Below are 24880 nucleotides of genomic sequence, written 5' to 3' on the forward strand. Positions count from 1 at the left end.
AGATCCTGCTGATGCCAGCTGTAAATAACTGGTGTGACCACGCTTGAGGAAAACAGCTACCATCATGCACGGCCAGCAGGCAGGAGACCTGGAGTTTTGTTCTCACTCCAATCCCAGCTACCTGCGTGCCCACCAGCTGGCCGGAGGCTCATTTTCTTCTAAAATGAACCCATGATTTACCACCCTCCCAGCTCTGACACAGTCTAGGTTCCAATAAACCACACTGCTTCTAGGAGAACTGGTTAGCGTCACCATGCTTACATCAAGGACGTACTTTAGAAGATACCCACCCCCCACTGGAAATTTTACACAGAGCCTCTAAGTTATTATCCCAGCTAACCTCCTGATAATTTCCCTTTTCCAGTTTGCTGCTTGTGACATGAGGGCATGATGAAACACCAGCTTCACAATGGGATTCAATCTTATTAGCGGGAACCTGATTAGATTATATTTCACTGCAGCCCAGAGGCCACTGTATTTCAAGGACAGACATGCCAACCGTGCTAGGGACATGCAGAGACCCGTTCTCCGCAGACCTCCAGGAATCCGACCCAAGCCTGCGGCAGGCACAGTACAACACAGACGAGGCATAACCATAGATTCCGACCTTGAGAAGGTGTTCCGGGCGTAGTGCATGATGCTGTCAAAGTCGTACATCTCTCCCAGAGAGCTCACTTCCCCAGCTTCCATTTTTAAGAAATTATACTCCTGACCTGTGACACAACACTCTGTTAAGGCCTTTGAAAACCAAGGCAGGCACCTGAAAGGAGGCACAGGAGGGAGAAGGAGGGCCCATAGCAACTTCCAAGAGCTCTGTTAGCCCAATCAGACAAATGACAGGTTTGGCGGTGGTTCTTGTTGTTTTTAACAGATTGGAAATTTGAAACAGAACAGCACTATGTGGTCGCACCCCACCACACAACACCCCTCCCAAAATGCCACTCAAAACTCCTAAACTCGGGCTTCCCTGGTGGCACAGTGGTTGAGAGTCTGCCTGCCGATGCAGGGGACATGGGTTCGTGCCCTGGTCCGGGAAAATCCCACATGCCGCGGAGTGGCTGGGCCCGTGAGCCATGGCCGCTGAGCCTGCGCATCCGGAGCCTGTGCTCCGCAATGGGAGAGGCCACAACAGTGAGAGGCCCGCGTACCGCAAAAACAAACAAACAAACAAAAACTCCTAAACTCAGTTAGCAGACAGGTTAATTATCAGTCTGATTGCTCAAAAAAAATTGTTTTTAAATCTCTAATCTTGCTATTGATGGAACAAAAGAAAACAAATCCAAGAGTTAACTTCAACCCCACATTCACCATTCAGGCTCTCGAAAGCATTTTTAAGGCAACTATATTATTCAACCAGCTACTTTCATGTTCAATATGAATTTATATATAAAACTGTTTCACAGGAGGAGGTATTTTAAAGAAATCTAGACACTATCTGCCTTGGGATAGGCAGGAATACTGTTTTTACATGTACTGTATCTTAATTATATTTCAGTTTCAAAAATACGTTGCCTACATCAGCAAAAATGAGTCTTAGAAAAGCAACTGGGAGAACTCTTTTTCTGGCTTATCAGCTTTGATGCTGCAACAGTGTTCTGGTAGATTCTGTTCCTGTTAGGAAATGGAATTGGATTTCATTGTCCTTTACAACGTGGAAAGTTATATCACTTCTGCTCTCTCCTAAAAGCTCTGGCAGATGACCTCTCAGGAAGGGCCACCGATGGACAGTGCTGGTGATAAAGGCCTCCATACTTATAAACGAGTGTTGTCTGCTCCCCGCCCCCCCTCTCTTTACTCCTTCCTGACCCCATAGATGCCACCTGCCTGACCGGTGTCTTCCAGGCTCCATACAGACTCCTTACCTGGCTGGATGTTCTCTCTGATGATGGTGACGTGCTGGTCTCTGTCTGGCCGGGTGTGTTCATGCCAGAACCCAACCACGTGGCCCAGCTCGTGCGCCACAATCCCAAACTTGTCACAGTTTTTCCCAATGGATATGGCCTGCGGGCCTCCACCTCGGCGCCCAACATAGGAACAACAGCTGGACAGTTGCAGAAATACCCAGGTCAGCAGATCAGGGAACAGCAAGAGTCTAACACTCCTCCCTTGGGTGTGTATGTGTGTGTGTGTGTGTCTAAAAGAAACGCAGACTTGAGAGCTGAAAATGATCTCATTGTCTAACTTCCCTCTCAACGCAGAAATTCCCTCCAAAAATGGTTCTTGACCTTTATGGTGGTCATGGATCCCCTTGAGAATCTGAAGAAAGATATGGCCTCTCTTCCAGGAAAAAAGCACCTAACTTCCCCCACCCCCGAATCTCCGCTGGACCATCTCTGATGACAAGGAGGAGACAATGGTTTCTTAAAGCATGAGTCTTGATACTATTACCAGAGGAGCCTTAGAGATGGCTCCCCTTCTGGGCACAGTTATTTTTTTAAATATATATTCATTATTCCTAATATAGAAAAGTATAAAACATAAATTAAAATGGCCCATAATCCCACCACTCAAATAACTTCTATAAAACGTTTAAAAAATACGTGCCCATGTTACAAAAGATTTAAGTATTAAGGCTCCAAAGATAACCACTGTTAACAGTTTCTTGAATGCTATTCCAAAATATGTAATACATCTATGTACATATATTCCTTTAATTACAAAATACACCATGTACATTGTCCTTCATCTTGCCTTTTTTCCTCCTTAATTTATAGATCTTCTTATAACAGCACATGTAGACCTATCTAATTTTCTTCAAAGCAACATAGTATTGAAATTTATTTAATCAGTCTCCTATTAATGTACATTTAGACTGACTCCAGTTTTTGCTATTTAAACAAAGCCTCAGGGGAGAGGAAGACAAAACAAACAAACCATTAGGGTCTTTCTTGCTTGTGGTAGGGTAAATTCCTAGCAGTGGAATTAATGGAAAAAAGAGTATGTGCGTTTGATATTTTGATAGATACTATCAAATTGCAATCCCAAAATGTTGTGTCTCTTTATATGCCCACTAATAGTATATTAAAAAGCCCTGTTTCCCCACAACTGGGCCAGCACTGGTTTTGCCAAACTATCTTTGTCAATTTGATAGGTGAAAAGTGGTATTTCACTGTACTGAGGTTGGATAGTTTTTCATGTTTTACGTGACATTTATATTTTTTTCTTGTGAACTGTGAGATCACATCTTCCCCCAATTTTGGGGGGGGTTGTTCATCTTTTTACTACTGATTTGTAAGAACGCTTTGTACATTATGGGATCAAGTCTTTGACTATCAGACGTGTTTCAAATATTTTTCTTGCTTTGTTATTTCTTATTTGACTTTTTTTTTGTGTGGTTTTTGTCATATAAAAATTTAAAAGTTTAATGTCATGTCTTTATTTTCTTATGTTCTGTTTAGAAAGGCCATCTGCATTCCAAGATTACAAGTAAAATCCACTCTTGCTTCCTTCTAATACTTTTCAAATTTTTGTTTCTTTTTCTTTTCTTTCTTTTTCTTTTCAAAATGTTTATATCTTTCATCCAGCTAGAATAATTTTTGGTATAAGAAGTGAGGTAGGGCTTCCCTGGTGGCACAGTGGTTAAGAGTCTGCCTGCCAATGCAGGGGACACGGGTTCGAGCCTTGGTCCAGGAAGATCCCACATGCTGTGGAGCAACAAAGCCTGTGCGCCACAACTACTGAGCCTGCGCTCTAGAGACCTCGAGCCACAACTACTGAGCCTGCATGCCACAACTACTGAAGCCTGCACACCTAGAGTCCATGCTCCACAACAAGAGAAGCCACTGCAATGAGAAGCCCGCACACCACAATGAAGAATAGCCCCCGCTTGCCGCAACTAGAGAAAGCCCGCGTGCAGCAACGAAGACCCAACGCAGTCAAAAATAAATAAATTTAAAAATAAATAAATTTTTTTAAAAAAGAAGTGAGGTAAGATTCCAGCTTTATTTTTTTCACAATGAGCTATTTAATTATCCCAATTGACTAATCCATCTTTCTCTCACTCATTTAAAATGCTACCTAAATTTGTGTATAAACATATTCATTTTAAACTCTTTTGTTCCATATTATCTATTTTTTTATTGAGTTCCAAATGGTTTTCACTGTTATTATCTTCATTTGCATTTTAATATCCTATATGTTGGGATAGAATACCAAAAACTCCCCTATCTCTGTCCCTGTCACTATTGTTTGGTTTCTCTCTCTCTCTCTCTCTCTCTCTCAGTTATTTCTACATGAAAAACTCTAATACCATTTGTTCAAGTTCTTAAAATACATGTATACACATACCCACATATACATATAAATCAGATGAATTTATAGGAATTTATAGGCATGAATTTATAGGTTATTTTAGGAAGTCCTGACATCTTTACTATGTTGGGCATTTCCATATCAGGAAATGGTATGCATTTTCGTTTTTTCTTCTTTTTTAAGTTTCTTTAGAGTTTTGGCATTTTCTTTCTATAGGTCTGGCATATGTTTGCATTTTTGTTAAGTTTATTCTTAGATGTATTATCTACTATGCTTCTATTAAAGTTGTGATTTTCTCCATTATGAAAGTATATCAAATTATTTCATTAAAGGAAAAGTAATTAATTTTCTGTTTATTAATTTTGTAATCAGTCACTTTAATAGGGTCTCCTTTTGTTTCTGATAGTTCTTCAATTGATTTTCTGAGTTTTTTAGGCACACATTACATTAACTTCAAACAATACAAACACTGGCTTGTTCCTGCCAATATTCATTGTGTTTATCTCTTTCTCTTGTCAAATTACATTAGCTATTATTTCCAGAAAAAAAATGTTAAATAATGGTGGTGATCATGAACATCTTTGACTTGTTCCTGACTCTAACAGAAATGCTTCTAGAATTATCTCTGATAAACATGAAATGTGCTTTAGGAATATATATGTGTGTGTGTGTGTGTGTGTGTGCGCGCGCGCGTGTGTGTGCGTGTGTGTGTGTGTGTGTAAGTCAAAGATCTATCCTTGACATCTCTTCTTGTACTACCTTGACTACTTTTTTAAAACAACAAAGGCATGTCGAAATGTGCAGATGCCTTTTTAGCATCTATTGAGACATGAATATGGTTTATCTCCTTTGATCTATCAATATGTTGAATCATGCAAACAGATTTCCTAATGTTGAACTAGTCTTGTATTCCTTAGATAAACCTTCTTGGCAGCCTACTCTTCTATTCTTTTACTGCTGTGTTCTATGTGCCAACATTTTAGTTAGGATTTTTCATGGCTGTTCATAAGTTAGGCGAGTCAATAATTTTCTTTCTTGGTGCCACCTTTTTCATTAGGGGGCAGCAATGCCATGATACTTCATTAAAAGTAAATTGGAAGAAAGTGTTCTTTTATGCTCTAAAAAACTTAAATTGTACCAGAATAATCTGTTTCTTGAAGTTTTGAAAGAATTCATCTGTGAAAGTCTAGATTGGAGGTGTGGGGGAGAAAGTTTTTCCACCAATTTTCCAATTTCTTTCAAAGTTACTGGCCTGTGCCAGCCCTTTATATTTACCTTGAAGTCATTCACATTATCCAGATTTCCACATTTCTTGCCTTAGAGTTTTATAAAGTACTCTTTTATGATTCTGCTGAATCTGTGGTTACTTCCCCCTTTTGCATGTCTGATTTTGTATATTTCTGCTTTGTCACTTTTTTGTCTTAGACTAACCAGTAAGTAGTTTGTCTACAGTTTTTTGTTTGTTTATTCAAAGAATTTACCCTTTAATTTATCAGTCCTATAATGTGTTACCTTGTCCATTTTCTTCTGCTCTCATTAGGTTTGTTTTGTTGTGGTGGTGGGTTTTATGTATTTATTTATTTTGCTTATGTCTTTGAACTGAATATTTCATTGTCATTCTTAGTGATGTGGATATCTGAGGCTGTGGGTTTTCTTATGGACATAGCTTTACCCAGATCTCTTCAATTTTGAATTGTAGGGCTTTCATTATCTAGACTTCTTATCATTTTAATCCTGATTTCTTTATGACCTAAGAGTTGTAAAAAAGGGAACTTTTAACTTACCAGGTAATGCAGGAGTATTTATTCTATCTTTTGTTGTTATTATGTTATTATGTCCAGTTTCACTGCTTTGCAATCAGAGAATATTTTAACGTTATCTCTGTCTTTTAGAATTCATTGAGGTGTTATTAATACTTAACAGATGGACAATGTCTACAAACATTCAGTAGGCATTTAAAAAATGTGTTATCAGGTTATAGAATCTGATAGACCCATAGGATCAACTCTACTAATTATATTTTTCCAGTCCTCTACAAATCTCTACTTCTTGTTTGGTCAACTTGACATTGATCTACTTGGGTTGCCAGACATGAAATAAAGTCTTCTGCTGCTAGTGTTTCTCTCAATTTACCCTTGAAACCCCTGGGGCTTGTTATATGACTTTTAATGCTATGCTATTTGGTGCATAAAGATTTATGACTGTTATATTCTCACCGTAGTTTGAATTCTTTCTCAATATAAAGTGTCTCACCTTTCTTTTTTTAGTACTTTCTGACTTAAAAAAAACAACAACAAAAAAGCCTGTCTACAACTAGAATTGTGATCCCAGCTTTATTTTTGTTGGTATTTGCCTGTATGCCATCTTACCTTTTACTTTTAAACCTTTCTGGATCATTTTCTTCAGTAGTCATCTCATGTATACAGCATGTAGTTGGGTTTAAGTTTTTGAACTAATATGGGAAACTTTTCAATAGGAGAGTATATCACACTTACATTTATTGGCATAACAGATAGTCATAACCCAGTCATCTTATTATTTGTTATGTTTTCTGGAGGAAGTCTGTAAGCCCATGGAGCCCATAAAATTACATGTAGAATTTTGCATATATGTACATCCATAATGAGGGAGCCCATAGCTTCATCAGATTCTCAGTGGAATCACTGGCCCCAAGGTGGCTCAGAACCACTTTGTATGAAACACTCCCAATTCCTTCAACTGCTCCCATGACAGGACATACAGACATCTTGTCATTCTGGAGTCTTCCTCTTGACCTACCTACTTTGTCCCTGGATTGTGAGTTCATTGAGGGCAAGAAGAGTTTCTGACAAATGCTGGGCTTCTATATATTACAGCATATTGGAAACACTTTGTTTTAGAGAGAAAATTCAAGACTCATGAGCCATCTGAACTGTCTGCCTCAGATTCCACTGAGGTGAACTTGCTTTCACTTACCCACAGGTTCTGTAACTGAACACAATAAAGCTTTCTTCATCCGTCCTCTCTATGAAGGTCACACAGGTGTGCTTTTCCCAGTGTCTCATGGCCTGCTTAAAAATGGCTCTCTGGCTTCCTGAAATGACAGGTCCATACCTTCCTTAAATGCTGGCTGACAACAAACCATGTTCTAATGATCAAAAAAAGCTCATTTGGGGCTTCCCTGGTGGCGCAGTGGTTGAGAGTCTGCCTGCCAATGCAGGAGACACGGGTTTGTGCCCCGGTCCGGGAAGATCCCACGTGCCGCGGAGCAGCTGGGCCCGTGAGCCATGGCCGCTGAGCCTGCGCGTCCGGAGCCTGTGCCCCGCAACAGGAGAGGCCACAACAGTGAGAGGCCCGCATTCCGCAAAAAAAAAAAAAAAAAAAAAAAAAAAAAAAAGCTCATTTGGGTGCCCCAGAATAAAAATGAACTAGGACTAAGGATTTCCCTAGCTAAGAATACAATATAACTTTCCTGAATTACCAAAACCTAGAGAGTAGGAGTTTGTGAATTGGGAGAGGGTAAAAATAGATTTTTCAAAATGTTCCCAGCTTCCCAACTTTTCCTTTGTATTGAAAGTACTTTTCTAAATTTAAAAAAATGTTACTCAGGGGCTTCCCTGGTGGCGCAGTGGTTGAGAGTCCGCCTGCTGATGCAGGGGACACGGGTTCGTGCCCCGGTCCGGGAGGATCCCACATACCGCGGAGCGGCTGGGCCCATGAGCCATGGCCGCGGAGCCTGTGCTCCGCAACGGGAGGGGCCACAATAGTGAGAGGCCCGCGTACGGCAAAAAAAAAAAAAAAAAAAAAATGTTACTCAGGTTATTCAATTTGGCAATTTTAGGCTCTTGAAGTAAATCACCAGCACTGCATTCCACCCCTTCATTCTATTTTATACCTATAGGAGGGTGCTCCCATATGCTCTATAAATTCTATTTACATGTACATTCATGCTACTTTTGCATTGGGGTTCAGTGTTTGCTGGGGGATCCTTTTTTTTCAAATATAATAATCCTGTTGTATCATTCTTTTTTTTTAACATCTTTATTGGAGTATATTGCTTTACAATGGTGTGTTAGTTTCTGCTGTATAACAAAGTGAATCAGCTATATGTATACATATATCCCCATATCTCCTCCCTCTTGTGTCTCCCTCCCACCCTCCCTATCCCACCCCTCTAGGTGGACACAAAGCACTGAGCTGATCTCCCTGTGCTATGAGGCTGCTTCCCACTAGCTATCTATTTTACATTTGGTAGTGTATATATGTCCATGCCACTCTCTCACTTAGTCTTGCTGGGGGATCCTTGAGCCTAATTTTCTGCAAGTCCTTTGAAAACAGATGAATTTCATACTTCCTCTGAACCTTTCTTCATATTTCCCTGGTTAGAAATTGGAAAAGCAATAAGTAAATTGGGAGCAAGAATAAAGTAGTTGTAAACTCTAGGCTGATAGTTCCATCTAGTCAATAAGTATTCTTTTCAAAATCTATCAATCTGAAATAAATAATACTACTGTATTTTGATTTTGCTAGAAGCAATGAGAAGGATCTAGAAAAATAGTTGTTTGGGAAGTACACAGGCTGGTTGGGGATTGGGTCTGAATTCTAGAAAGTCTTTGTTGCAAAAAACAAACCAATGAACCATTGGGAGGCTCCCATCATAGTGTAGAAGATGTGGCTGTGGTGTCATAATGTCCCCCCAAAACATACATATAGAAGAGTAACTTAGCCATCCAAGTGTCAAGTGACATCTTGACACTTTTAGTTAAAATTGTTTATAAAGCAATTACTCACCAAAATGGCAATCCTACTAATAACAAATATCTCCGTGTAAACAAAGTTCTCTATATAAAATTAGTTAATTTGGAAGAAGATTATATAAATCTTTGGCCAGAAAAGCACACCAGATCTGAAAGAACATGGTTAAGACACCAAGGAACAAAAGTTAGTAGCTGATGACAATTCCCACATTTTAATTCTTTAGGAACACCTCTCTCTCTCTCTTATTAGGACTGAGGGCCCCTTGAGAGCAGGATGACATCTTAATCATATTTTTATCACCAGCACCTAATTAAGGATCTGGCACTGGTGGCCCTGGATTAATGCCATGGGAGTGCAACAGAACCAAGGGCATGGATGCTGTCAGGAAGGAGGGCAGGGACTCCACCAGGGTCATAGGGTCACCCCCTGCATGAAGCCTCAGGGACCAGGTGAGACTTTTGAGGACATAGCACCAACAGAGACTGCAGTTTCCTCAGGCCGATTGCACTAGACCCTGTGGGCAAGAGGGAGCTTCAGCAGGGGGACTGCTATGGCTCTGGGGTCTATTCCATCCCACCTAAGTCCTTCCTGGGAGGACTTTGCCCACCTAGGAAGACAAAGCATCCAGCCCCAAACCAGACCTCATTTGGAGCTACTGACCGGTGAAGTTCCCTCCAATGACATAGGGGATGACCCCTCCTGGCCATATCCTCTCTGTCCTTGAGGTTGTAGCTCTTCGGACCCGGGGAGAGAAGGTCTCAGCTCCAGCATGCAAGGTCCCAGGGCTCTGTGGAAGCACAGCATTCTCCTTGCCATCTGCAAGAGAGTCATGATGCCGTTTACTTTGTGTGGACATATATTTACAGTTCTCTTGGGTATTTGTCAAAGAGTGGAATTGTTGGGGCATATAGTAATTCTATGTTTAACCTTTTAGAGGACTATCAGACTGTTTTCCAAAGGAGCTGCATCATTTTACATTCCCACCAGCAAAGCATCAGGGTTCCAGTGTCTCCACATCCTCGTCAACACTTGTTATCATCAATCTTTTTGGTTATAGCCATCCTAATGGGTGTGAAGTGGGTGGCATCTCATTGTGGTTCTGATTTACATTTCCCTAATGACTAATGATGTTAAATGTCTCTTCGTGTGCTTATTAGTCATTCATATATCTTCTTTGGTGAAATGTCTATTCAAATCTTTTGTCCATTTCTTAATTGTGTTGTCTTTTTATTGTTGTGTTATAATTATTCTTTATATATTCTGGATACCAGACCCTTATCAGATATATGATCTGCAAATATTTTCTTCTATTCTACAGATTGTCTTTTCATTTTTATGATACTGTCCTTTGAAGCACAGAAGTTTTAAATTACGATGAAGTCCAATCTATGCATTTTTTCTTTTGTTGCTTTTTGTATCATCTATAATAAATTACAGGCATACCTTGTTTAATTGTTCTTCACTTTATTGTGTGTTTTTTACAAATTGAAGGTTTGTGGCAACCCTGAATTGTCAGGTGATGGTTAACATTTTTTAGCAGTATTTTAAAATTAAGGTATGTACATTGTTTTTGCACACTTAATAAACTACAGTTTATTGTAAACATAACTTTTATATGCAGTGGGAAACCAAAAAATTTGTGCAACTCACTTTATTGCCATATTCATTTTATTGCAGTAGTCTGAAACCGAACCTACAATATTTCTGAGGTGTACCTATACAGCTTAATCCAAACTCATAATGATTTATATCTATGTTTAGTTCTATAGTTTTAGCTCTTGTATTTAGCTCTTCAATCATTTTGAGTTAATTTTTGTATACGGTGTGAGGTTGGGGTCTAATTTCATTCTTTTGTATGCAATATCCAGTTCTACTAGCACCATTTGATGAAAAGACTAGTTTTTCCCCCATGGAATTGTCTTGGCACCTTTGTAACAAATCAATCGGCCATCCTTTTCTAGTTTCTTGAGTTGAATGTTTGGCACATTAATTTTCAATCTTTCTTACATTCTAATATTACCATTTTTACACTAAAATTTCTCTGAGTTCCTCTTTGCCTGCATCCCATCTTTTGACATGTACATTTCAATGTTAGACTTTGATATATTCTGTAAGTTCCATTTGGACTTTCTTCTTTGATCCTTGGATTATTTAGAGGTGTGATTTTTAATTTCTAAACATTTGTCTCTCTGTGTGTTATTGATGTCTAACATTGCTTTGTGTTCCAAGGACCTATTCTCCAAGGCACAGGCCAGCAAACTTTTTCTGTAAAAAGCCAGATAGTAAATATTTTAAGTTTTGTGGTTAATATATTCTCTGTTGCAACTACCCAACTCTGCTATTATAGTGTGAAAGCAGCCGTAGACACTGTGTAAATGAATGGGTATGGCTGTGTTCCAATAACATTTTATTTGCAAAAACAGATGGCAGGCTGGATTTGGCCTTCTGGCCATGGATGGTGGCCCATGCTCCAAGGTATAAATTCTTTGGTGTTTTGAGCATTGCTTTGTAGCCCACTACGTGATAGTTTTTATAAATATTCCTTATAACCTTGAACTAATGTGCATCAGTTTCCAAAATTAATGGTTGAAGGGTGCTACATATGTTGTTCAAATATTCTATTTACAAATGTTTTTGGCTCCTAGTGTATCTGTTACTGAGAGAAGTGTTTTAAACAACCTTGAGAACTACGTTCGTGAACTGTCATCTTCTCCTTTATTTTTAATTTTTCCTTCACATTGTTCAAGGCTATGTTAGTTAAATAAGACAAGTTAAGGGTTGTTAAATGTTCCAGCTAAATTGCTTCTTTCATCATTAAATACCCTCTTTATCTGTAATAATGTTCATCCATAATAAAGATTATTTTGACTGATATTAATATTGCTATGCCAGTTTTATTTTGATTAGGGTTTGCCTCATATAACTTTTCTGCATCTACATATTTTCAATCTTTTTGTGTAATTATGTTTTTTGTTTTAAATGAGTCATTCAATAGGTGCTATTCTGTAAGCAATACATTTCCCACAACAAACAATAAAACAAGTTTTGCAATGGTCATAATGTTGAGGTTCAATATTACTTTTTTACTGTATATGAAATAGTTTTTGTAAATTGAAAATTTTTTGAAATAATTGTAGATCCACATGAAGTTGCAAGAAATAATACTGAGAGATTTTGTATACCCTTTACTCTGTTTTCCCCAGTAGAAATATTTTATGAAGCTATAGTACCGTATCACAACTGGGATATGGACATCTACTGATCTCATTAAGATTTCCCCACCATTATGTATACTTGTGTGTGTGTGTGTATCTAGTTCTACACAATTTTATCACATGTATAGGTTTGTGTATCTACCACCACATTCAAGATACTGAATAGTTCCATCACCATAAGGATCCCTCATATTGTCATTTTAAAATCACATCCACCTCCCTTCCCCTCCCTCCCAACCCATCCCTAAACTCTCAACCACTAATCTGTTCTCCATTGCAAAAATGTTTTCATTTGAAGAATATTATTTAAAAGGAATCCTACAATATATAACCTTTGGGAATTGGCTTTTCTCACTCAGTGCAATTCCCTGGAGATTCATCCAAGTTGCTGCATGTATCAATAGTTTCTTTTTATTGTTGAGTAGTACACAGTTTGTTTGACCATTCACCTGTTGAAGGACATCTGGGTTGTTTTCAGCTCTTACAAACAAACCTGTTACGAATATTCATGAACAGGTGTCTTTGTGAAGATTTTTATTTCCCTGAGATAAATACCCAAGAGTGGAACTGCTGGGTCATATAGTAATAGGGTTTATTTCTGGGTTCTCTATTAATGTTCCATTGATCAATGTGTTTATCCCTCTGGTAATATAACACTGTCTTATTACTGTAATTATATACAGTCAGTCCTCCATATCCCTGGGTTTAGCATTGGAGATTCAAACAACTGTGGCTCAAAAGTACTTTTTTAATTCCAGAGAGTTCCAAAAAGCAAAACTTGAATTTGCCGTGAACCAGCAAATATGTAGCATTTACAATGCATTAGGTATTAAAAGTAATCTGGAGATGATTTGAAGTATATGGGAGGATGTGCATAGTTTATATGTAAATACTATGCCATTTTATATAAGGTGCTGAAGCATCCACAGATTTTGGTATCCGTGAAGGGTCCTGGAACCAATCCCCCAAGGATACTGAGGAAGGCCTGTAGTAAGCCTTAATATCAGGCAGAGTGATTACTCTCATTTTAGATTTCTTTTCCATTGTTTTAGCTATGTTTCCACATGCATTTTGTGTCTTTCCATACAAATTTTAAAGTAAGCTTATCTATGTCTACAAAAAAAATGCTGAGATTTTAATGGGAATTACATTAAAACTACAGATCAATTTGGAGAGAACTGGCATCTTTACTATACTGAGTCTTCCTTCCAATCCATGGACATGGTATTTCTCTCCATTTATGTAGGTCTTTATTTCTTTCACCTGCATTGTGTAATTTTCAGTACACAAATATTATACATGTTTTTTAAAGTGTATAAGTATTTCATTTTTGTTGAGTGATTATAAATGGTATTGTGTTTTTAATTTTGGTTTCTGTAGTTTATTATTAGAAATATAAGCATTTTTTTGTGTTTTGGTCTTGTATTCTGCCATCTTCTTAAACTCACTTATTAGTTCTACGAGTTGTTTGTTTGTGGTAGATTCCTTGAGATCTTCTACATAGACAAACATGTCATTTGGAAATCAGAACAGTTTTATTTATTCCTTTCCAATTTGTATGCCTTTAATTTTTTTTCTTGCCTTATTACAGTGTCTACGACTTCTAGAACTATTTTGGTTTTCTGTTTGTTTGTTTTTTTAACATCTTTATTGGAGTACAATTGCTCTAAAATGGTGTGTTAGTTTCTGCTTTATAACAAAGTGAATGAGCCATACATATACATATATCCCCATATCTCCTCCCTCTTGTGTTTCCCCCCACCCTCCCTATCCCATCCCTCTAGGTGGTCAAAAGCACTGAGCTGATCTCCCTGTGCTATGTGGCAGCTTCCCATTAGCTATTGATTTTACATTTGGTAGTGTATATATGTCCATGCCACTCTCTCACTTCGTCCCAGCTTCCCCTTCCCCTTCCCTGTGACCTCAAGTCCACTCTCTACATCGGCATCTTTATTCCTGTCCTGTCCCTAGGTTCTTCAGAACCTTTTTTTTTTTTAGATTCCACATATATGTGTTAGCACATGGTATTTGTTTCTCTTTCTGACTTATTTCACTCTGTATGACAGACTCTAGGTCCATCCACCTCACTACAAATAAGTCAATTTCGTTTTTTTTATGGCTGAGTAATATTCCATTGTATATATGTGCCATATCTTCTTTATCCATTCACCAGTCGATAGTCAACTTAGGTTGCTTCCATGTCCTTGCTATGATAAATAGTGCTGCAATGAACATTGTGGTACATGTCTTTTTGAATTATGGTTTCCTCAGGGTATGTGCCCAGTAGTGGGATTGCTGGGTCATATGGTAGTTCTATTTTTAGCTTTTTAAGGAACCTCCATACTGTTCTCCATAGTGGCTGTATCAATTTACATTCCCACCAACAGCGCAAGAGCATTCCCTTTTCTCCACACCCTCACCAGCATTTATTGTTTGTAGATTTTTTCATCATGGCCATTCTGACTGCTGTGAGGTGATACGTCATTGTAGTTTTGATTTGCATTTCTCTAATGACTAGTGATGTTGAGCATCCTTTCATGTGTTTGTTGGCAATCTGTATATCTTCTTTAGAAGAAATGTCTATTTAGGTCTTCTGCCCATTTTTGGATTGTGTTGTTTGTTTTTTTGATATTGAGCTGAATGAGCTGCTTTTAAATTTTGGAGATTAATCCTTTGTCAGTTGCTTCATTTGCAAATATTTTCTCCCATTCTGAGGGTTGTCTTTTCGTCTTGTTCATGGTTTCCTTTGCTGTACAAAAGCTTTTAAGTTTGATTAGGTCCCATTTGTTTATTTTTGTTTTTATTTCCATTTCTCTAGGAGGTGGGTCAAAAAGGATCTTGCTGTGATTTATGTCAAAGAGTGTTCTTCCTATGTTTTCCCTTAAGAGTTTTACAGTGTCTCGCCTTACGTTTAGGCCTTACATTTAGGTCTTTAATCAATTTTGAGTTTATTTTTGTGCTTGGTGTTAGGGAGTGTTCCAATTTCATTCTTTTACATGTATCTGTCCAGTTTTCCCAGCACCATTTATTGAAGAGTCTGTCTGTTCTCCATTGTATATTCTTGCCTCCTTTATCAAAAATAAGGTGACCATATGTGCGTGGGTTTATCTCTGGGTTTTCTATCCTGTTCCATTGATCTATATTGCTGTTTTTGTGCCAGTACCATACTGTCTTGATCACTGTAGCTTTGTAGTATAGTCTGAAGTCAGGGAGCCTGATTCCTCCAGCTCCATTCTTCTTTCCCAAGATTGCTTTGGCTATTCGGAGTCTTTGTTTTTCCATACAAATTGTGAAATTTTTTGTTCTAGTTCTGTGAAAAATTCCAGTGGTAGTTTGATACGGATTGCATTGAATCTATACATTGCTTTCGGTAATATAGTCATTTTCACAATGTTGATTCTTCCAATCCAAGAACATGGTATATCTCTCCATCTATTTGTATCATCTTTAATTTCTTTCATCAGTGTCTTATAATTTTCTGCATACAGGTCTTTTGTCTCCTTAGGTAGGTTTATTCCTAGATATTTTGTTCTGTTTGTTGCAATGGTAAATCGAGTGTTCTATTAATTTCACTTTCAGAGTTTTCATCATTAGTGTACAGGAATGCAAGAGAGTTCTGTGCCTTAATTTTGTATCCTGCTACTTTACCAAATTCATTGATTAGCTCTAGTAGTTTTCTGGTAGCATCTTTAGGGTTCTCTATGTATAGTAGCATGTCATCTGCAAACAGTGACAACTTTACTTCTTCTTTTCCGATTTGGATTTCTTTTTCTCCTCTGATTGCTGTGGCTAAAACTTCCAAAACTATATTGAAAAATAGTGGTGAGAATGGGCAACCTTGTCTTGTTACTGATCTTAGTAGAAATGGTTTCAGTTTTTCACCATTGAGGACGATGTTGGCTGTGGGTTTGTCAAACATGGCCTTTATTATGTTGAGGTAAGTTCCCTCTATGCCTACTTTCTGGAGAGTTTTTATCATAAATGGTATTGAAGTTTGTCAAAAGCTTTCTCTGCATCTGTTGAGATGATCATATGGTTTTTCTCCTTCAATTTGTTAATATGGTGTATCACATTGATTTATTTGCATATAGTGAAGAATTCTTGCATTCCTGGGATAAACCCCACTTGATCATGCTGTATGATCCTTTTAATATGCTGTCTGATTCTCTTTGCTAGTATTTTGTTGAGGATTTTTGCACCTATGTTCATCAGTGATACTGGCCTGTAGTTTTCTTTCTTTGTGACATCTTTGTCTGGTTTTGGTATTAGGGTGAGGGTGGCCTGGTAGAATGAGTTTGGGAGTGTTCCTCCTCTGCTATATTTTGGAAGAGTTTGGGAAGGATAGGTGTTAGCTCTTCTCTAAATGTTTGATAGAATTCGCCTGTGAAGCCATCTGGTCCTGGGCTTTTGTTTGTTAGAAGATGTTTAATCACAGTTTCAATTTCAGTGCTTGTGATTGGTCTGTTCATATTTCCTATTTCTTCCTGGTTCAGTCTCGGAAGGTTGTGCATTTCTAAGAATTTGTCCATTTCTTCCAGGTTGTCCACTTTATTTGCATGGAGTTGCTTGTAGTAATCTCTCATCATCCTTTGTATTTCTACAGTGTCAGTTGTTACTTCTCCTTTTTCATTTCTAATTCTATTGATTTGAGTCTTCTCCCTTTTTTTCTTGATGAGTCTGGCTAGTGGTTTATCGATTTTGTTTATCTTCTCAAAGAACCAGCTTTTAGTTTTATTGATCTTTGCTATTGTTTCCTTCATTTCTTTTTCATTTATTTCTGATCTGATCTTTATGATTTCTTTTCTTCTGCTACCTTTGGGGTTTTTTTTGTTCTTTTTTCTCTAATTCCTTTAGGTGTAAGGTTAGGTTGTTTATTTGAGATGTTTCTTGTTTCTTAAGGTAGGATTGTATTGTTATAAACTTCCCTCTTAGAACTGATTTTTCTACATCCCATAGGTTTTGGGTCATCGTGTTTTCATTGTCATTTGTTTCTAGGTATTTTTTGATTGCCTCTTTGATTTCTTCAGTGATCTCTTGGTTAATAAGTAGTGTATTCTTTAGCCTCCATGTGTTTGTATTTTTTACACATTTTTTCCTGTAATTGATATCTAGTCTCATAGCATTGTGGTCGGAAAAGATACTTGATACAATTTCAATTTTCTTAAATTTACCAAGGCTTGATTTGTGACCCAAGATACAATCTATCCTGGACAAGGTTCCATGAACACTTGAGAAGAAAGTGTATTCTGTTGTTTTTGGATGGAATGTCCTATAAATATCAGTTAAGTCTATCTTGTGTAATGTAGTATTTAAAGCTTGTGCTTCCTTATTTATTTTCCTTTTGGATGATCTGTCCATTGGTGAATGTAGGGTGTTAAAGTCCCCTACCATGATTGTGTTACTGTTGGTTTCCCCTTTTATGGCTGTTAGTATTTGCCTTATGTATTGAGGTGCTCCTATGTTGGGTGCATAAATATTTACAATAGTTCTATCTTCTTCTTGGATTGATCCCTTGATCATTATGTAGTGTCCTTCTTTATCTCTTGTAATAGTCTTTGTTTTAAAGTCTATTTTGTCTGATATGAGAATTGCTACTCCAGCTTCCTTTTGATTTCCATTTGCATGGGATATCTTTTTCCATTCCCTCACTTTCAGTCAGTATGTGTCCCTAGGTCTGAAGTGGGTCTCTTGTAGACAGCATATATACGGGTCTTGTTTTTGTATCCATTCAGCCAGTCTATGTCTTTTGGTTGGAGCATTTAATCCATTTACATTTAAGGTAATTATCGATACATATGTTCCTATTGCCATTTTCTTAATTGTTTTGGGTTTGTTATTGTAGGTCTTTTCTTTCTCTTGTGTTTTCTGCCTAGAGAAGTTCCTTTAGCATTTGTTGTAAAGCTGGTTTGGTGGTGCTGAATTCTCTTAGCTTTTGCTTGTCTGTAAAGGTTTTAAATTCTCCGTCGGATCTGAATGAGATCCTTGCTGGGTAGAATTGTAGGTTGGTTGTAGGTTTTTCCCTTTCATCACTTTAAACATGTCCTGCCCCTCCCTTCTGGCTTGCAGAGTTTCTGCCGAAAGATCAGCTGTTAACCTTATGGGGACTCCCTTCTATGTTACTTGTTGTTTTTCCCTTGCTGCTTTTAATATGTTTTCTTTGTATTTAATTTTTGATAGTTTGATTAATATGTGTCTTGGCCTGTTTTTCCTTGGATTTATCCTGTATGAGACTCTCTGTGCTTCCTGGACTTGATTGACTATTTCCTTTCCCATATTAGGGAAATTTTCAACTATAATCTCTTCAAATATTTTCACAATCCCTTTCTTTTTCTCTTCTTCTTCTGGGACCCCTATAATTTGAATGTTGGTATGTTTAACGTTGTCCCAGATGTCTCTGAGACTGTCCTCAATCTTTTCATTCTTTTTTCTTTATTCTGCTCTGCGGTAGTTATTTCCACTATATTATCTTCCAGGTCACTTATCCGTTCTTCTGTCTCAGTTATTCTGCTATTTATTCCTTCTAGAGAATTTTTAATTTCATTTATTGTCTTGTTCATTATTGTTTGTTTGCTCTTTAGTTCTTCTAGGTCCTTGTTAAACGTTTCTTGTATTTTCCCCATTCTATTTCCATGATTTTGGATCATCTTTACTATCATTATTCTGAATTCTTTTTCAGGTAGACTGACTACTTCCTCTGCATTTGTTAGGTCTGGTGGGTTTTTACCTTGCTCCTTCATCTGCTGTATGTTTCTCTGTCTTCTCATTTTGCTTAACTTACTGTGTTTGAGGTCTCCTTTTCGCAGGCTGCCGGTTCATAGTTCCCGTTGTTTTTAGTGTCTGTCCCCAGTGGCTAAGGTTGGTTCAGTGGGTTGTGTAGGCTTCGTAGTGGAGGGGACTAGTACCTGTGTTCTGGTGGATGAGGCCGGATCTTCTGTTTCTGGTGGGCAGGTCCACGTCTGGTGGTGTGTTTTTGGGTGTCTGTGACCTTATTATGATTTTAGGCAGCCTCTCTGCTAATGGGTGGGGTCATGTTCCTGTCTTGTTAGTTGTTTGGCATAGGGTGTCCAGCAATGTAGCTTGCTGGTCGTTGAGTGGAGCTGGGTCTTGGCATTGAGATGGAGATCTCTGGGAGATTTTCACTGTTTGATATTACATGGAGCTAGGAGGTTTCTGGTGGACCAACGTCCTGAACTTGGCTCTCCCACCTAAAATGCACAGCCCTGATCCTGGCTCGAGCACCAAGAGCCTGTCATCCACATGGCTCAGAATAAAAGGGAGAAAGAAAGAAAGAAAAAGATAAAATAAAGTTATTAAAATAAAAAATAATTATTAAAAAAATTTAAAAAGTAATTTAAAAAAAGAAAGAAAGAAGAGAGCAAGGAAACAAAAAAGCAAATCAACCAATGATAACAAGAGCTAAAAAATATACTAAAAAGAAGAAAAAAGAAACCAAATGGACAGACAGAACCCTAGGACAAATGGTAATAGCAAAGCTATACAGACAAAATCACACACAGAAGCATACAGATACACAGTCACAAAAAGAGAAAAAGGGGGAAATATATATATATCGTTGCTCCCAAAGTCCACCTCCTCAGTTTGGGATGATTCGTTGTCTATTCTGGTATTCCACAGATGCAGGGTACATCAAGTTGCTTGTGGAGGTTTAATCCGCTGCTCCTGAGGCTGCTGGATGAGATTTCCCTTTCTCTTCTTTGTTCGCACAGCTCCTGGGGTTCAGCTTTGGATTTGGCCCTGCCTCTGCGTGTAGGTCGCCTGAGGGCATCTGTTCTTTGCTCAGACAGGACGGGGTTAAAGGAGCAGCTGATTCGGGGGCTCTGGCTCACTCAGGCCGGGGGGAAGGAGGGGTACAGAGTTTGGGGCGAGCCTGCGGCGGCAGAGGCCTGCGTGACGTTGCACCAGCCTGAGGTGCGCCATGCGTTCTCCCGGGGAAGCTGTCCCTGGATCACGGGACCCTGGCAGTGGCGGGCTGCATAGGCTCCCAGGAGGGGAGGTGTGGATAGTGACCTGTGCTTGCTCAAAGGCTTCTTGGTGGCTCCAGCAGCAGCCTTAGAGTCTCATGCCCATCTCTGGGGTCTGCTCTGATAGCCGTGGCTCACGCCGTCTCTGGAGCTCCTTTAAGCTGCACTCTTAATCCCCTCTCCTAGTGCACCAGGAAACAAAGAGGCAAGAAGTAGTCTCTTGCCTCTTTGGCAGGTCCAGACTTTTTCCTGGACTCCCTCTTGGCTAGCTGTGGTGCACTAGCCCCATTCAGACTGTGTTCACGCAGCCAACCTCAGTCCTCTCCCTGGGATCAGAAATACATCTACATGTGGAACAACTCCTACAGAACACCTACTGAACGCTGGCAGAAGACCTCAGACCTCCCAAAAGGCGATAAACTCCCCCACGTACCTGGGTAGGGCAAAAGAGAAAAGAAAAAACAGAGACAAAAGAACAGGGATGGGACCTCCGAAGCCCGAGCCTCAGCTCCCAGCCCCTGCCCACCCCGGCAGGTGAGCAGACAAGCCTCTCGGGCTGGTGAGTGCTGGTCCGCACCAATCCTCTGTGTGGGAATCTCTCCGCTTTGCCCTCCACACCCCTGTTGCTGCACTCTCCTCCGTGGCTCCGGAGCTTCCCCTCTCTGCCACCCGCAGTCTCCGCCCGCAAAGGGGCTTCCTCGTGTGTGGAAACATTTCCTCCTTCACAGCTCCCTCCCACTGGTGCAGGTCCCGTCCCTATTCTTTTGTCTCTGTTTATTCTTTTTTCTTTTGCCCTACCCAGTTACGTGGGGAGTTTATTGCCTTTTGGGGGGTCTGAGGTCTTCTGTCGGCGTTCAGTAGGTGTTCTGTAGGAGTTGTTCCACATGTAGATGTATTTCTGATGTATTTGTGGGGAGGAAGGTGATCTCCACGTCTTACTCTTCTGCCATCTTGAAGCTCCTCCCCCTCAGATCTATTTTCTGTTTCAATAATTCTCTCTTCTGTTTCAATAATTCTCTCTTCTGTTGTGTTCAATATACTATTTATCCCATTCCAGTTTCAATAAATACAGTTATCATTACCAAAAGTCCTATTTAGTGGCTTCTAAATTGATCTGTTCTTTTTTTCCCCCACATTCAAATTCTCCCATTGGCTCTTTAGTCGTTTTATGCATACCTATTTAATCTCCCACAGATTGTTCTATTATTTCTGCATCTTGGGTACTAATTCTCCAAGTTATTGTCTCTGTTGATTATCCTTCATGGATTAACTCTTTGTGTTTCTAATGTTTTTAGTTAAAGTTCATTTTGTGGGGGAGGGTTATTCCTTTCTGCAAGAGTCTCATATGCCCTCAGCAATGAGTGTGACCCTGATTTTCATTTTTTCAGGGCTCTTGGGATTCTATGGGTCCTAGATCAATTTTTATGTTAATTTCTAAGTTTATGGTTTCCATACATAGGAAATGAAATTTGAGAACTTATACCTGTCTGAGAAACAGGCTTTGGGATTCAGTTTCTCATAGAAGATATTTTTTTACCCCCACTTAGAACCTAGGAAAGATAGCAAGATTTCTTGCCACTTCTTTCAGCCACTGGACAGTTTTTCTAGTCTTTTCTTTTCTTTCTTTCTTTCTTTCTTTCTTTCTTTTTCTTTCTCTCTCTCTCTCTCTCTTTCTCTTTCTTTCTTTCTTTCTTTTTTAATGATGAGGAAGCCCTTTGAAGGAGTTCATTCTATGCAAGATCTCAGTCTCCACTTCCTGTCTCACATGGGACCAAGGCCACAAATCCTGAACCTATATAGCTGTTACCTGGGCATAAAGAAAACACCAGCCCTCAGTACCCCAAATCCTGGCCCAGTCTCAGTGCCCTCTGCACAGTTTTGCCACATCTGAAGCTTAGTTCCATGGGTTTATGTTCCCTGTTCTTTTCTGATAATGACAATTTCCCTATCTTTTCTTTGAGCTTAAATCTGTATTTTTAATTTGGAGTAAGAGGAAGGTTATATTTTTTTCCAGTAGTTCTATGTTTGTAAAAGGAGTCCCTGCCAGTTCAGTTGCCAGAACAAGAAAGTTGGTATATAACACATTTTTAAGCCTGAACATAATTGTTTTACTGCTAGAATTTCTAGATCAGAAGTCACACACTTGCATATCTTGGGATAAACCCAACCCACAGATGTGTTTTGTTTGGCCTGGATGCTTTTGGCCTACACTTTGGGTTTTTGTTTTGTTTTGCTTAAAAACAGAGTTGGCTTCTCATTTGAGAAGCCAACTTTTAAAAATCAAGGAATTTCACATAAAAATCCAGATTTTCTAGTTTTTCTTTAAAAATGGAAAGATCTGGCAACAGTGGGCCCATCTTCCATCATTTACAACCCATAGCAGTTAAGTAGCACCCGTTCTCTACAGTCAGGGCACACGTTTTCCTGGTTGCTAGAATCTATCTCCCACTTCACAGGGTCCCATCCAGGCATTTCACCCATTGACATTACCTGCTTGGCCTCTACAGATATTCTAACTTGCTCTTCCAGCCCAGGACTACAAATTGCATCCAGATTTCAAATGTGAGTTGCCCCAGTAGACTGGAAGCCCCATGGGGGCAGGGACTGTGGTTGGCTCATTCACCACTCTATTCACACCCAGCACAGCATCTGGCTGGTGGTAAGCATTTGGTGCTCTTGGATTTTGAATTAATTTGTTAAAGAATGGATGAGTTATTCTAAAAATAAACAACCCAACAGTCTAAACAATTCTGCGGCAGAAACCTCTCCAAAATGTTGGCAGCCCTGAAGTCCTTAATGTTTAAATCCTTAGAATCCTGTCTTAAGTAATCACAGGCAGCAATGTAGCAAGTGGAAGTTTGTTATTTCCCATACGGTTTTCAACAAGTCTCTTAATTTTCCTCCGCCGCCAACTCTCCTTTGGAGAATGGGCAAAAATATCAATACTTCTCTATCTGAGGGACTAACACTAAGAAATCCAATGTTTCTCAGAGAAGCTGTGCTATATATACATGTGACCCAGTAACGTTAGGGCCTGGTGCAGCCGAGTCAGCATGGGAAAATCTTAAGTGCACCTGGAAAGAGACTGGGGTGTAATTTCCAGAGATGGGTTATTGAATGACAGCTTCCCCCTCGGTCCAGTGAGAAATTTAATTTGCTGAGGACTCAACACAGGAAGCATTTGCCGATTAAAAACATGTCTAAACAGATGTTCTGCTTAGCCTGGAAGAAGGATCTTAATGCAACTGTCATTATTGGATTTTCTTGGATTACTACTATCTGGAATTGGAGTCCAAATAGAAGGATGTAATTATTTATTATGGTCCAAGAGGCCTGCATCTGAAGAGGAGCAAATGCAGAGGAGGACTCCCTTCAGGGGTGTCTGAAGGGATTTAACATGCTGGGGGTGGGGTGGGCTGGGGGATAAAGTCCATTTAAATTCTCTGGCTCTGGGAGTGTACCCTCTCCTCTCTGAAAATCTGCCATAGCTATTCAATGTTCCGTTTCCAGCTGAAGGCACAGCCGTATTATAAATGGAACCAGGCCTGACCCAGCCTTCTCAAGCAAGGAACTGCGGATCTTCGATTAGTCAACCAGTCCTTCCTACACTGGAAGTAAACACCCTGACAGTCCAGCCATCTGCATAACCCTCACCCCATGGGTGATGGGCAAATTCGCACCTTGCCTGTGGCGATCTTGAAAGGCTCAGTAAAGGGGGAGACTGTGGATTAATCTGCACGATGGCTCCCAAACTTGGCTGCACATTGGATTCAATCAGGGAGCTTTTAAAAAATTCTGGTGTCTGCCCCCCTGCCCTGAGATTGGGACTCAGTTGGCCTAGAGGACTGTCAAGGCATCTGTGCTTTTTCAGGCTCCCCAGGTGATTCGGATGCATAAGGAAGTTTGAGAACCACTGATGTAGCCCAAAGATTAAGAGCAAGAGATTCAGCGTCGGGGGGACTTAGGCTCAAGGTAAATGCTGCCATTCACTACCTGTGTGGCTCTCGACGAGCCACTGTCCCCTGAGATCTCCTTCCTGCTGCATGGTGGTGTCATGGGCATGGAACCAGGCAATGAACATCAAACACCTGCTGTGTAAGGGCTCGACGAGAGCTGCAGTTATCACCATCACATCTGCATTTGGGGACAGGCTAGAAAGAATGCCTGAAGTCAGGTTCAGTGGTTACACCCAGATATGCTGACATAAGTGACATTCAGGGGTTCAGGTGATGCTCTGTGCCCAAGTTTGAGGGATCCCTGCTCTCTGGTGCAACCTGATTCCATTATTATTTGCTGCAGCACAGAGCCCTTAGGGACTGCTACAGAAAGTGAAAGGTCCATTCTCTTTTATGAATATGGTTCTGGAAATCAGGCTCTACCAAAACAGTCACAGCTTCATTTGAGGAACAGTTACACACTCCATTTCATTAATCCCGTTATCGGCCCCGAAATGCATGCTGAGCTCTCATCTCCAGGGTAGGAAGTCTCCTCAGACCAGTCTGCCAAGGGGTGTTGAGTGAGCAATTCTCCAAGTCCCCCAGACCTCCCCAAAGCTGGAAGCACAAATCCCCGCCATCAGGGCTGAGGGGAGCAACATAATGCCAGGAAATACACCTGGTGCTGCAGCCAGCCAACCAGGGGCTTCCCTCAGATCCTTTCTCCTGCTTGGGCGGTCCCTTTTTCTGGAGGTGGCGG

The 24880-nt window shown here is 39.7% G+C and overlaps 1 protein-coding gene across 1 annotated transcript in view; it reads right to left on the bottom strand.

The window, feature by feature from the left end:
* Nucleotides 1-24880, bottom strand: part of TLL2 (tolloid like 2) — a gene marked incomplete at both ends in the record, with an annotated part of 137630 nt that overhangs the window by 45530 nt on the left and 67220 nt on the right. The window contains 4 exons of the mRNA XM_079708879.1: nt 608-713; nt 1863-2041; nt 7207-7320; nt 9645-9804. Of these exons, the coding sequence (XP_079565005.1) occupies nt 608-713; nt 1863-2041; nt 7207-7320; nt 9645-9804 (559 nt within the window). The remainder of the gene's footprint in view (nt 1-607; nt 714-1862; nt 2042-7206; nt 7321-9644; nt 9805-24880) is intronic.

Source organism: Hyperoodon ampullatus (genome assembly GCF_949752795.1).
Source record: "Hyperoodon ampullatus genome assembly, chromosome: 1".
Classification (NCBI taxonomy): Eukaryota; Metazoa; Chordata; class Mammalia; order Artiodactyla; family Ziphiidae; genus Hyperoodon; species Hyperoodon ampullatus.